The 13,558-nt window shown below is 46.3% G+C and overlaps 1 protein-coding gene across 1 annotated transcript in view; it reads left to right on the top strand.

The window, feature by feature from the left end:
- cntrl (centriolin) overlaps positions 1-13,558 on the top strand; it is a 55,593-nt gene that overhangs the window by 21,752 nt on the left and 20,283 nt on the right. The window contains exons 10-17 of the mRNA XM_084177458.1: positions 6,313-6,502; positions 6,677-7,002; positions 8,113-8,300; positions 8,572-8,752; positions 9,208-9,606; positions 10,377-10,541; positions 10,651-10,810; positions 11,360-11,475. Of these exons, the coding sequence (XP_084033584.1) occupies positions 6,313-6,502; positions 6,677-7,002; positions 8,113-8,300; positions 8,572-8,752; positions 9,208-9,606; positions 10,377-10,541; positions 10,651-10,810; positions 11,360-11,475 (1,725 nt within the window). The remainder of the gene's footprint in view (positions 1-6,312; positions 6,503-6,676; positions 7,003-8,112; positions 8,301-8,571; positions 8,753-9,207; positions 9,607-10,376; positions 10,542-10,650; positions 10,811-11,359; positions 11,476-13,558) is intronic.

Below are 13,558 nucleotides of genomic sequence, written 5' to 3' on the forward strand. Positions count from 1 at the left end.
CCGTTCTGTGAGGTTGTGTGGCCTACCACTTCGCGGCTGAGCCGTTGTTGCTCCTAGACATTTCCACTTCACAAAACAGCACTTACAGCTGACCGGGGCAACTCTAGCAGGGCAGTAATTTGACAAACTGACTTGTTGGAAAGGTGGCATCCTATGATGGTGCCACGTTGAAAGTCACTGAGCTCTTCAGTAAGGCCATTCTACTGCCAATGTTTGTCTATGGAGATTGCATGGCTCTGTGCTCGATTTTATACACCTTTCAGCAACGGGTGTGGCTGAAATAGCCGAATCCACTAATTTGAAGGGGTGTCCACATACTTTTGTATATAGTGTGTGTGTAAAATTGTTTAAATAATAATAAATAAATAAATATTAAAAAATATATATATATATATATACAGTGGGGGAAAAAAGTATTTAGTCAGCCACCAATTGTGCAAGTTCTCCCACTAAAAAAGATGAGAGAGGCCTGTAATTTTCATCATAGGTACACGTCGACTATGACAGACAAAATGAGAAAATAAAATCCAGAAAATCACATTGTAGGATTTTTAATGAATTTATTTGCAAATTATGGTGGAAAATAAGTATTTGGTCAATAACAAAAGTTTATCAATACTTTGTTATATACCCTTTGTTGGCAATGACACAGGTCAAACGTTTTCTGTAAGTCTTCACAAGGTTTTCACACACTGTTGCTGGTATTTTGGCCCATTCCTCCATGCAGATCTCCTCTAGAGCAGTGATGTTTTGGGGCTGGCGCTGGGCAACACGGACTTTCAACTCCCTCCAAAGATTTTCTATGGGGTTGAGATCTGGAGACTGGCTAGGCCACTCCAGGACCTTGACATGCTTACGAAGCCACTCCTTTGTTGCCCGAGCGGTGTGTTTGGGATCATTGTCATGCTGAAAGACCCAGCCACGTTTCATCTTCAATGCCCTTGCTGATGGAAGGAGGTTTTCACTCAAAATCTCACGATACATGGCCCATTCATTCTTTCCTTTACACGGATCAGTCGTCCTGGTCCCTTTGCAGAAAAACAGCCCCAAAGCATGATGTTTCCACCCCCATGCTTCACAGTAGGTATGGTGTTCTTTGGATGCAACTCAGCATTCTTTGCCCTCCAAACACGACGAGTTGAGTTTTTACCAAAAAGTTCTATTTTGGTTTCATCTGACCATATGACATTCTCCCAATCCTCTTCTGGATCATCCAAATGCACTCTAGCAAACTTCAGACGGGCCTGGACATGTACTGGCTTAAGCAGGGGGACACGTCTGGCACTGCAGGATTTGAGTCCCTGGCGGCGTAGTGTGTTACTGATGGTAGGCTTTGTTACTTTGGTCCCAGCTCTCTGCAGGTCATTCACTAGGTCCCCCCCGTGTGGTTCTGGGATTTTTGCTCACCGTTCTTGTGATCATTTTGACCCCACGGGGTGAGATCTTGCGTGGAGCCCCAGATCGAGGGAGATTATCAGTGGTCTTGTATGTTTTCCATTTCCTAATAATTGCTCCCACAGTTGATTTCTTCAAACCAAGCTGCTTACCTATTGCAGATTCAGTCTTCCCAGCCTGGTGCAGGTCTACAATTTTGTTTCTGGTGTCCTTTGACAGCTCTTTGGTCTTTGCCATAGTGGAGTTTGGAGTGTGACTGTTTGAGGTTGTGGACAGGTGTCTTTTATACTGATAACAAGTTGAAACAGGTGCCATTAATACAGGTAACAAGTGGAGGACAGAGGAGCCTCTTAAAGAAGTTGTTACAGGTCTGTGAGAGCCAGAAATCTTGCTTGTTTGTAGGTGACCAAATACTTATTTTCCACCATAATTTGCAAATAAATAAATTAAAAATCCTACAATGTGATTTTCTGGATTTTTTCCCCTCATTTTGTCTGTCATAGTTGACGTGTACCTATGATGAAAATTACAGGCCTCTCTCATCTTTTTAAGTGGGAGAACTTGCACAATTGGTGGCTGACTAAATACTTTTTTCCCCCACTGTATACTCAGCAAAAAACAGAAACGTCCTCTCACTGTCAACTGCGTTTATTTTTAGCAAACTTAACATGTGTAAATATTTCTATGAACATAACAAGATTCAACAACTGAGACATAAACTGAACATGTTCCACAGACATGTGACTAACAGAAATTGAATAATGTGTCCCTGAACAAAGGGGGGGTCAAAATCAAAAGAAACAGTCAGTATCTGGTGTGGCCACGAGCTGCATTAAGTACTGCAGTGCATCTCCTCCTCATGGACTGCACCAGATTTGCCAGTTCTTAATGTGAGATGTTACCCCTCTCTTCCACCAAGGCACCTGCAAGTTCCCAGACATTTCTAGGGGGAATGACCCTAGCCCTCACCTGCCGATTCAACAGGTCCCAGACACTGACATTCCTGTCTTGCAGGAAATTACGCACAGAACGAGCAGTATTGCTGGTGGTATTGTCATGCTGGAGGGTCATGTCAGGATGAGCCTGCAGGAAGTGTACCACATGAGGGAGGAGGATGTCTTCCCTGTAAAATACAGCGTTGAGATTGCCTGCAATGACCACAAGCTCAGTCCGATGATGCTGTGACACACCGCCCCAGACCATGACAGACCCTCCACCTCCAAATCGATCCTGCTCCAGAGTACAGGCCTCGGTGTAATGCTCATTCCTTCGACGATAAACGCGAATCTGACCATCACCCCTGGTGAAACAAAAACGCGACTCGTCATTGAAGAGCACTTTTTGCCAGTCCTGTCTGGTCCAGCGACGGTGGGTTTGTGCCCATAGGCGACGTTGTTGCCGGTGATGTCTGGTGAGGACCTGCCTTACAACAGGCCTACAAGCCCTCAGTCCAGCCTCTCTCAGCCTATTGCGGACAGTCTGAGCACTGATGGAGGGATTGTGTGTTCCTGGTGTAACTCGGGCAGTTCAAATCAAATTTTATTTGTCACATACACGTGTTTAGCAGATGTTATAGCGGGTGTAGCGAAATGCTTATGCTTCTAGCTCTGACAATGCAGTAATATCTAACCATTTCACAACATACAGTCGTGGTCAAAAGTTTGGAGAATGACACAAATATTAATTTTCACAAAGTCTGCTGCCTCAGTTTTTATGATGGCAATTTGCATATACTCCAGAATGTTATGAAGAGTGATCAGATGAATTGCAATGAATTGCAAAGTCCCTCTTTGCCATGAAAATGAACTTAATCCCCAAAAAACATTTCCACTGCATTTCAGCCCTGCCACAAAAGGACCAGCTGACATCATGTCAGTGATTCTCTCGTTAACACAGGTGAGAGTGTTGACGAGGACAAGGCTGGAGATCACTCTGTCATGCTGATTGAGTTAGAATAACAGACTGGAAGCTTTAAAAGGAGGGTGGTGCTTGAAATCATTGTTCTTCCTCTGTTAACCATGGTTACCTGCAAGGAAACACGTGCTGTCATCATTGCTTTGCACAAAAAGGGCTTCACAATCAACCATTTATCGGATCATCAAGAACTTCAAGAAGAGAGGTTCAATTGTTGTGAAGAAGGCTTCAGGGCGCCCAAGAAAGTCCAGCAAGCGACAGGACCGTCTCCTAAAGTTGATTCAGCTGCGGGATCGGGGCACCACCAGTGCAGAGCTTGCTCAGGAATGGCAGCAGGCAGGTGTGAGTGCATCTGCACGCACAGTGAGGCGAAGACTTTTGGAGGATAGCCTGGTGTCAAGAAGGGCAGCGAGGAAGCCACTTCTCTCCAGGAAAAACATCAGCGACAGACTAATATTCTGCAAAAGGTACAGGGATTGGACTGCTGAGGACAGGGGTAAAGTTAATTTCTCTGAATCCCCTTTCCGATTGTTTGGGGCATCCGGAAAAAAGCTTGTCAGGAGAAGACAAGGTGAGCGCTACCATCAGTCCTGTGTCATGCCAACAGTAAAGCATCCTGAGACCATTCATGTGTGGGGTTTCTTCTCAGCCAAGGGAGTGGGCTCACTCACAATTTTGCCTAAGAACACAGCCATGAATAAAGAATGGTACCAACACATCCTCCGAGAGCAACTTCTCCCAACCATCCAAGAACAGTTTGGTGACGAACAATGCCTTTTCCAGCATGATGGAGCACCTTGCCATAAGGCAAAAGTGATAACTAAGTGGCTCGGGGAACAAAACATCGACATTTTGCGTCCATGGCCAGGAAACTCCCCAGACCTTAATCCCATTGATAACTTGTGGTCAATCCTCAAGAGGCGGGTGGACAAACAAAAACCCACAAATTCTGACAAACTCCAAGCAGTGATTATGCAAGAATGGGCTGCCATCAGTCAGGATGTGGCCCAGAAGTTAATTGACAGCATGCCAGGGCAGATTGCAGAGGTCTTGAAAAAGAAGGGTCAACACTGCAAATATTGACACTTTGCATAAACTTCATGTAATTGTCAATAAAAGCCTTTGACACTTATGGAATGCTTGTAATTATACTTCAGTATACCATAGTAACATCTGACAAAAATATCTAAAAACACTGAAGCAGCAAACTTTGTGAAGACCAATACTTGTCATTCTCAAATCTTTTGACCACGACTGTATACCTAATACACACAAAACTAGTAAGGAATGGAATTTAAGAAAATATACATATATGGACAAGCAATGACAGAGCGGCATGGACTAAGATACAGTAGAATATTATAGAATAGAATGCGGTATATACATATGGAGATGAGTAGTGCAAGATATGTAAACATTATTAAAGTGACTGTAAACATTAAGAAATGGAACACTAGTCACTTTAATAAAGTGGCCAGTGATTTCAATAGGCAGCAGCAGCCTCTAATGTGCTAGTGATTGCTATTTAACAGTCTGATGGCCTTGAGATAGAAGCTGTTTTTCATTCTCTCGGTCCCAGCTTTGATGCACCTGCACTGACCTCGCCTTCTGGATGATAGCGGGGTGAACAGGCAGTGGCTCGGGTGGTTGATGTCCTTGATGATCTTTTTGTCCTTCCTGTGACATCGGCTGTATGTGTCTTGGAGGGCAGGTAGTTTGCCCCCGATAATGCGTTCGGCAGACCGCACCACCCTCTGGAGAGCCCTGCGGTTGCGGGCGGTGCAGTTGCCGTACCAGGTGGTGATACAGCCCGACAGGATGCTCTCAATGTTGTTGTTGCCATCCTGTACCTGTTCCGCAGGTGTGATGTTCGGATGTACCGATCCTGTGCAGGTGTTGTTACACGTGGTCTGCCACTGCGAGGACGATCAGCTTTCCGTCCTGTCTCCCTGTCTAAAGCGTCTCACAGTACGGACATTGCAATTTATTGCCCTGGCCACATCTACAGTCCTCATGCCTCCTTGCGGCATGCCTAAGGCACGTTCACGCAGATGAGCAGGGACCCTGGGCATTATTATTTTGGTGTTTTGCTGAATCAGTAGAAATTGCCTACCGCCTGTAAGCTGTTAGTGTCTTAACGACCGTTGCACAGGTGCATGTTCATCCATTGTTTATGGTTCATTGAACAAGCATGGGAAACCGTGTTTAACCCTTTACAATGAAGATCTGTGAAGTTATTTGGATTTTTACGAATTAAAAAATAAAGAAAAACCCTTGAATGAGTAGGTGTGTCCAAACCTTTGACTGGTACTGTATATAAACTCAGCAAAAAAAGAAACGTCCTGTCACAACATGACTGATTGGCTCAAACGCATTAAGAAGGAAAGAAATTCCACAAATTAACTTTTAAGAAGGCACACCTGTTAATTGAAATGCATTCCAGGTGACTACATCATGAAGCTGGTTGAGAGAATGCCAAGAGTGTGCAAAGCTGTCATCAAGGCAATGGGTGGCTATTTGAAGAATGTCAAATATAAAATATATTTTGATTTGTTTAAAACTTTTTTGGTTACAACATGATTCCATATGTGTTATTTCATAGTTTTGATGACTTCACTATTATTCTACAATGTAGAAAATGGTAAAAATAAAGAAAAACCCTGGAATGAGTATGTGTGTCCAAACTTTTGACTGGTACTGAATGTTAACGTCTGTGGTGAGAGATTAGGCTGCAACAAACTGTGTAGTGTGTGTAAAGCCTAAGTTATACCATATATATGCAAAGCAAGAATGTAAAATGGCGATCCTGTTTACTTGCGTCGAGTTTATAACTGCGGAGCTGTACACCTCTGCGTATTTTTCCTGCACAACTACTCAGGATCGCATTTTTGCGTAGCTATTTCTAGTTCTTATATTGCATTTGGTATAAATTAGGCTTAAGGCTGATTTTGTACAGGACTAATGTACTATAGTTTTATTGTCTGTTTCTCCTTGTTCCGTCAGGCTCCCAGTTTCGGTTCTCAGGGCACTCAGGATTCAGGTCTAGGGTCACAGTATCCTTCCTCGCCTGACAAGGGGCACCGTAGCAGCAGGCGCAGGGGCGTCCGTAGGGATAGAGGCCCCCAGCCTGGTGGGGGATATTGGGTCTACTCCCCTCCGGCGCACACATCCTCACACACTTACAGAGGAAGAGGTATGTACAGGCACATTGCGATTTTCCTCTGAGACCTCTGTAGTTACACTACGATACAGCAAACAGTGAGAGTCAACACAGCAACGTGTGTGTGCACGCATGCATCTGTGTATGTGTGCATCGGTGTGTATCCGTACGTGTGTGGAATTTCTGTGCGTGTGCTTGACCCCTCAGGTGAGGTGAGGGACAGTGGTGGTGAGAGCGACGTGGCAGACTGCAGCTCCTCTGGGACGGGGACTGGGGATCACTTCAGCCATCCCCCTGGCTCGGCCATCTACACCATGCTGCCTGACCGTTCGCCCCTGCCCCCTGGCTCTGTGATCTATGCCCCCCCTGCGGCCAGCCTGGCGGTCAGTCCCGGGACGGTCATCTACGGGCCTCCTCCACAGGGGGCCCACCTGGTCTATGGCCCCAGCCCCAGCAGCCTCTCTGGGCCCATGCTCGGAGTCAGCCTCCCCACCGGGGTGCTCCACTGCAACATGCCGGGGCACCAGGAGATGGTGGGTGACCTGGATGAGATGATGATGATTCCTAATGGTTTTAATGGGCTAATCCAGTGTTTCCCAATCCTGGTTGTGGGGGCCCAAAGGGTTCCGCTTTTTGACCAAGCACTAACACACTTGATTCAACTAACCAGCTCATCATCAAGCCTTTGATGATTTGAATTAATCCAAATCTAAAAGTTGCACCCCTTTTGGGTCCCCAGGACCAAGATTGGAAAACACCGGGCTAATCTATGATATGACCACTAGAGGGTGAATTAAAAAGAAAGTGAAAATGCATTAACTAAAATGATGCCCTCCAGACTAACAGATACCTCTTTGCACTGGCTCCAACCTGGGTGGCGTTCAGAAGGTTACAACGTGCTGAACGTCACCGAGACGCCATTCCTTACTCTAGCCACATGTCAGAGAGGCATGTCTGTTCTATGCATAGTATCTATATCTGAGTGCTCCACAACACTGTGCTCTCCTGACCCCGGATCTCTCTAACATGCTGACCACACCGCTCGCGTGCCGCACATGTTGCTTTTGTCCACCCACACCAGACACGATCAGGACAAAATATTGATTGAAATATCAAAATGAACTCTGAACCAACTATATTAATTTGGGAACAGGTCGAAAAGCATTAAACATTTATGGCAATTTAGCTAGCTAATTTGTCCAGGGTTATAAACATTGGGTTGTTATTTTACCTAAAATGCACAAGGTCCTCTACTCCGACAATTAATCTCCCCTCCTTCAGGTTTCTTCTTCTTTGGATTTATATGGCGGTTGGCAACCAACTTTAAGGTGCATTACCACCACCAACTGGACTGGAGTGTGGACCTCAGTTCATCTTTCAATCACCCACGTGGGTATATGCTCCTAAAAACCAATGAGGAGATGGGAGAGACAGGACTTGCAGTGCGTCAAGCGTCACAAATAGAACCAAGTTCTATTTTAGCACCTGGCTACGCAGACGCTCGCGAGCAGTGGGTGCAATGATTGAATAACATGTATGTGTACATTTATTTTGCAACGCTCGCACACGCGACATGGGCAGTGTGGTCAGCGCATGTATGCCCTAAAAGTGTGTGTGTGTGTGTTCGTTCGTTCATCTGTCAGGAGAAGGAGCTGGCCAGGCTGGAACAGCTGGTGGAGGAACAGCAGCGTGGCAGCCAGGGCCCAGGGGAGGAGGAGAGGCAGGCCCATGTGGAGAGGGATGTGCTCAGGCTCCAGGAGCAGCGCACACAGCTCAGACTGGAGCTCAGAGAGCTCCGGAGAGCCTTAAGCCAACTTCACCGCCGCCGCAGGTACGGTAACCCTCAGCTCTCGCAGTTCCAGCAGGGTTGAGGTAAATTTGAATTGAAGTCAAAATGGAAAAAACCTTTGACATAATCAGCTTCTCCTTTTCAGCTTATTGAGAAGTCATTGAAAAGAGATGCCCTTTTTTTCAATTATTGGATTAGAATTGTACTTTACTTCTTGAATTGACTGACTTCAATTTGAATTGAACCCCACCCTGCAGTCCAGTACATCATGTTTTTATGGAGACTAAAAGACCAACGTGTGTGGCGTCCTCAGGGAGGTGCTGGAGGGCCGAGGGGGCTCAGAGGTTGTGGAGGAGTCCCTGCGGCACCACGGGGCTCTGCAGGATGAGGTAGAGTGTTTGGAGAAGACCTTGCTCCGCCGCAGGGCTGAACTCAGGGAGGCAGACCGACTGCTGCTGGAGGCTCAGAGCAGTCTGAAGGAAACAAGGACCAAGGTCACATATACAATGTTATTAGGAAGTGTATATTCAACCGGCAGAAGAAAACGTACGCTTAGGCATAGGGGTCGAAATAAATAAATGAATGTTAGCATTAAGGTTAGCATACCGCCGTCCACCGCCATTGATTTTCTGCCAGTCGAATATACACTGCCATATTCTTATTACCTCTTGAGTGGCAGAATGGAGCGAGGGGTACATTTACGGGTGGTCATAAATAGCCCCCTTCATTTAAGGGAGGGAGGGGGGTGCAGTAGTCGGTTATCAGCAGCTTGATAGTCTGTCCTTCTGGTTTAAAATATTATAGGTGAATTACTGACCATCTTACATTTGAAGACTTTGTTGTTGGTGAATGGTGATATTTGTCTGTAGTGCCATCTCTTGTATCATGAGCCAGCAGTGTTGTCACAGACTGTTTCATGTAACAGACTGTTTCATGTGACCCTGTGTAGACCAAAGACACTCTCCAGCAGCACACTGAGGCCCGGAAGCGGCTCGTTGACACAGAGCGGGATCTGGAGGAGATGGAACTCCGTGCTCGGGACAGCGCCTCCTTGCTGGTGGAAGCCAAACAACATCTCAGGGATCTGCAGGAGGAGCTCCAGGAGCTGAGGAAACGCAAGGAGGAGCAGGGAGACACTCTGCAGAGGGTGGAGCAGGTGGTGGCTGCGCGCAACCTGGAGTTCCAAGAGGTCAACAAGAAGGTGAAGCGAGCCAGTGAGCGATTGGAGGACCTCCGGAGCCAGCTTCTGGAGACCCAGAGCAAGGCGTCCACACTGCTGGACACCTGCAAACAGTCTGAGAGCACCCTCGCCCAACGCAGGAGCGAGCTAGAGCGACTCAACATTCAGGTATTGCAATGACATTCTTACTTTCTTTGTCACAATGTCAAGTCAAAATGTATTTAAAGGGGTCACAACACACTTAGCCTCAACGAGAACTCTAATCGGGAAGCCTGGTGAAGTCTATGGCCAAAATTAGCTAAAATGGGGTGGAGAACCGGTGTAAATCAGTGATGCCTCGCAACACGTCAAACTAATCAAATGCCTTTCTTGGATGCAGCTTAACACACCGCACTCCTTCAACTGGCATGTGATGGAGGGTTCTTGAAATGTAACAAGTAATACAAATGTAACCGCTGGAAGCCAGCAGATCCATTCAAACTTTTCGGGTTTTCCAAAGGAGGTGTGATGATAGTTTTTGATGAAAAAGGTATGGCTACGTGAGACTACAACACACTTTACAAGATTAAAAAGAGGAACAAAACAAAGCATGAATAAAGGGGAAGGTAGAGAACAATAAACTGTAACAATGGATCGTAACACTAGGGGAACTCGCCGGTAACCACGTTAGCCTCATTTAAATGCACCGATGTTCATAGCCTGGTCGATAGTCACAGACCTGTTTGTATCAATAATGTGCCAATGACCAATTAGTAGTTGGCAGCAAGACATCACAAACGGATCTGGGACCAGGCTATGATGTGCTGGCTCTTGTTCTCTAAAAACGGTGTTTCTGCTAACGTTAGCAAACGTTCACAACCAATATACATTTTAATGGAATAGGTTAGCTAGCATCGGCTAACGTTCGTAAAATATCCACCTTGTTGAACACATCCCAGGGGGCCTCGCAGCAGGAGGAGCTATCTGTCCTGGACAGGAGGCTAGGTCAGTGGCGTGAGGAGGAGTGGGCGCTGCAAGAAAGGAAGGAGCAGCAGCGGCTGAGTCTGGAGGAGGCGCTGCGACAGGGAGAGGAGGAGACCAATGAGCTGCACCGACGCATCAAGGTGAGCAGTGAGCAAGCACACAACTAGTGTTAGCAAAGCAGCTAAGCGTGTGTGTGACTGTGTGCGTGTTGAAATGACGGCGTATGTAACTGTGTGTGTGTGTATGTAGGCACTGCAGGGGGATGTAGAGCTGCTCTATGTCCAGAAGGGTGAGCTGGAAGCCCAGCTGACTGAGAGGAGGGCCAGCGTGGCTGCACTCAAACAGCAGGGAGATCGGGAGGAGGAGATAATACAGAGTGTCCGCTCACAGATCAACAAGCACAAAGCAGGTAACCAGCCCTAGCGTGAGTCACACACACCTAACTCACCTAGTTCTACAGTGCTGTTAGATTGACACGGTCAGAGGGTTTTGCTCAAGGTCCAGACCCTAAATAGCCTGGTCCCAGAGCTGTTTGTTCTCTGGCTAACTCCATTGCTCATTGTCAAGCCAAACATGTTTGGCATGACAATAAGTGACAAGGAGTTGGCATGATGGCACAAACAGACTGGCACTCAGGCTACGCCCAAAAGTCTCATGATAGCAAGGTACAGACAACCCAATAACTGTGAACAGTATAGTAGAGTAAAACTATGTCCAAATTATTACATTATTATTAGTGCAAGACCTGCCGTTGAGCAGGAAGTGTGAGTACAGCGGGAAACGAGTGCAGCCCTAGAATCAGAAAGTGTAGACATGGCATAAGATCATGAACCGTGAGGTTACTCTGCACTTCAATGCCTATGTATTACTATATAGTAGTAACCTTATAGAGTTGTGCAGTTTGATGACTGTGTGTGTCATTGTGTGTGTTTGTGCTTGCGCATGTGTGTGTGTGCAGAGCTGAAGCACGTTCTGGAGATGTTACAGATGGAGGGCCAGGAGCTGCAGGGGGTGAAGCTGCGGCATGACCAGCACCTGGACCAGCTGGAGAGGAGTCAGGAGAGCCTGCTGCAGGTCAGAGGTCACTCATAACACTGACTGGGTCTCAAATGGCACCTTATTGAGGTCTGTGACTGTTCGAATAGCAAAAATGGTTTGGTGCACATTTTCCTCCGCTCTTGACTGCATGTGCTGCCATAGAAATAGAATGGGCATCCCCATTCAAGTCAATTATGGTATAATGGGTGGACTGGCGGCCATTGCGAGTGTATGCATAGGAGCAAAGCAGGAAGTGCACCCATCAATACAGGGCATTCGGAAAGTATTCAGACCCCTTCCCTTTTTCCACATTTTGTTACATTACAGCCTTATTCTAAAATTGATTACATTATTTTTTCCCCTCATCAATCTACACACGATACCCCATAATGACAAAGCGAAAACAGGTTTTTAGAAATGTTTGCAAATTTATTACAAATAAAAACAGAATTACCTTATGTACATAAGTATTTTGCTATGAGACTCGAACCCTTTGCTATGAGACTCGAAATTGAGCTCCAGTGCATCCTGTTTCCATTGATCATCCTTGAGATGTTTCTAAAACTTGATTGGAGTCCACATGTGGTAAATGTAATTGATTGGACATGATTTGGAAAGGCGCACACCTGTCCCACAGTTGAGAGTGCATGTCAGAGCAAAAACCAAGCCATGAGGTCAAAGGAATTGTCCGTAGAGCTCCAAGACAGGATTGTGTCGAGGCACAGATCTGGGGAAGGGTACCAAAAAATTTCTGCAGCATTGAAGGTCCCCAAGAACACAGTGGCCTCCATATTATTCTTAAATGGAAGAAGTTTGGAACCACCAAGACTCTTCCTAGAGCTGGCTGCCCGGCCAAACTGAGCAATCGGGGGAGAAGGGCCTTGGTCAAGGAGGTGACCAAAACCCGTTGGTCACTCTGACAGAGCTCCAGAGTTCCTCCGTGGAGATGGGAGATATATAATGGCGCTGGAGATGGCTGCCGTTTTACGGGCTTCTAACCAATTGTGATATTTTGTGTGTTTTTTCGCGTTGTTTGTAACTTAATTTGTACATAATGTTTCTGCCACCGTCTCTTATGACTGAAAATAGCTTTTGGATATCAGAACAGCGATTACTCACCTCGAACTGGACGAAGATTTTTTCTTTAACGAGTCGGACGTGAAGGATTTACTCCAGATGCCAGACCAGGCCCAAATCCCTGTCATTCGCATCAAGGTTATGCTCACCTGAGGTAGAGTATCTCATGATAAACTATAGACCACACTATTTTTCATATTTTTTGTAGCTGTCTATTTACCACCATAAACCGATGCTGGCATGAAGTCCGCACTCAACGAGCTGTATAAAGCCATAAGCAAACAAGAAAATCCTCATCCAGGGGCGGCGCTCTTAGTGGCCGGGGACTTTAATACAGGGAAATGTAAATCCATTTTACCTCATTTCTACCACAATGTTACATGTGCAACCAGAGGAACTCTAGACCACCTTTACTCCACACACAGAGACGCGTACAAAGCTCTCCCACGCCCTCCATTTGGCAAATCTGACCAAAATTCTATCCTCCTGATTCCTGCTTACAAGCAAAAACTAAAGCAGGAAGTACCAGTGACTCACTCAATACAGAAGTGGTCAGATGACGCAGATGCTATGCTTCAGGACTGTTTTGCTAGCACAGACTGGAATATGTTCCGGGTCTCATCCGATGGCATTGAGGAGTATACCACATCAGTCACCGGCTTCATCAATAAGTGCATCGATGACGTTGTCCCCACAATGACTGTACGTACATACCCCAACCAGAAGCCATGGATTACAGGCAACATCCGCACTGAGCTAAAGGGTAGAGCTGCCGCTTTCAAGGAGCGGGACTCTAACCCGGACGCTTATAAGAAATCCTGCTATGCCCTCAGACGAACCATCAAACAGGCAAAGCGGAAATACAGGACTAAGATAGAATCCTACTTGGCAGGGCTTGCACATTTTTACGTACTACAAAGGGAAGCCCAGCCGCGAGCTGCCCAGTGACACAAGCCTACCAGACGAGCTAAACAACTTCTATGCACGCTTCGAGGCAAGCAACACTGAAACATGCATGAGAGCACCAGCTGTTCCGGACGAC

The sequence above is a fragment of the Coregonus lavaretus genome (genome assembly GCF_964263955.1).
Source record: "Coregonus lavaretus genome assembly, chromosome: 14".
NCBI lineage: Eukaryota > Metazoa > Chordata > Actinopteri > Salmoniformes > Salmonidae > Coregonus > Coregonus lavaretus.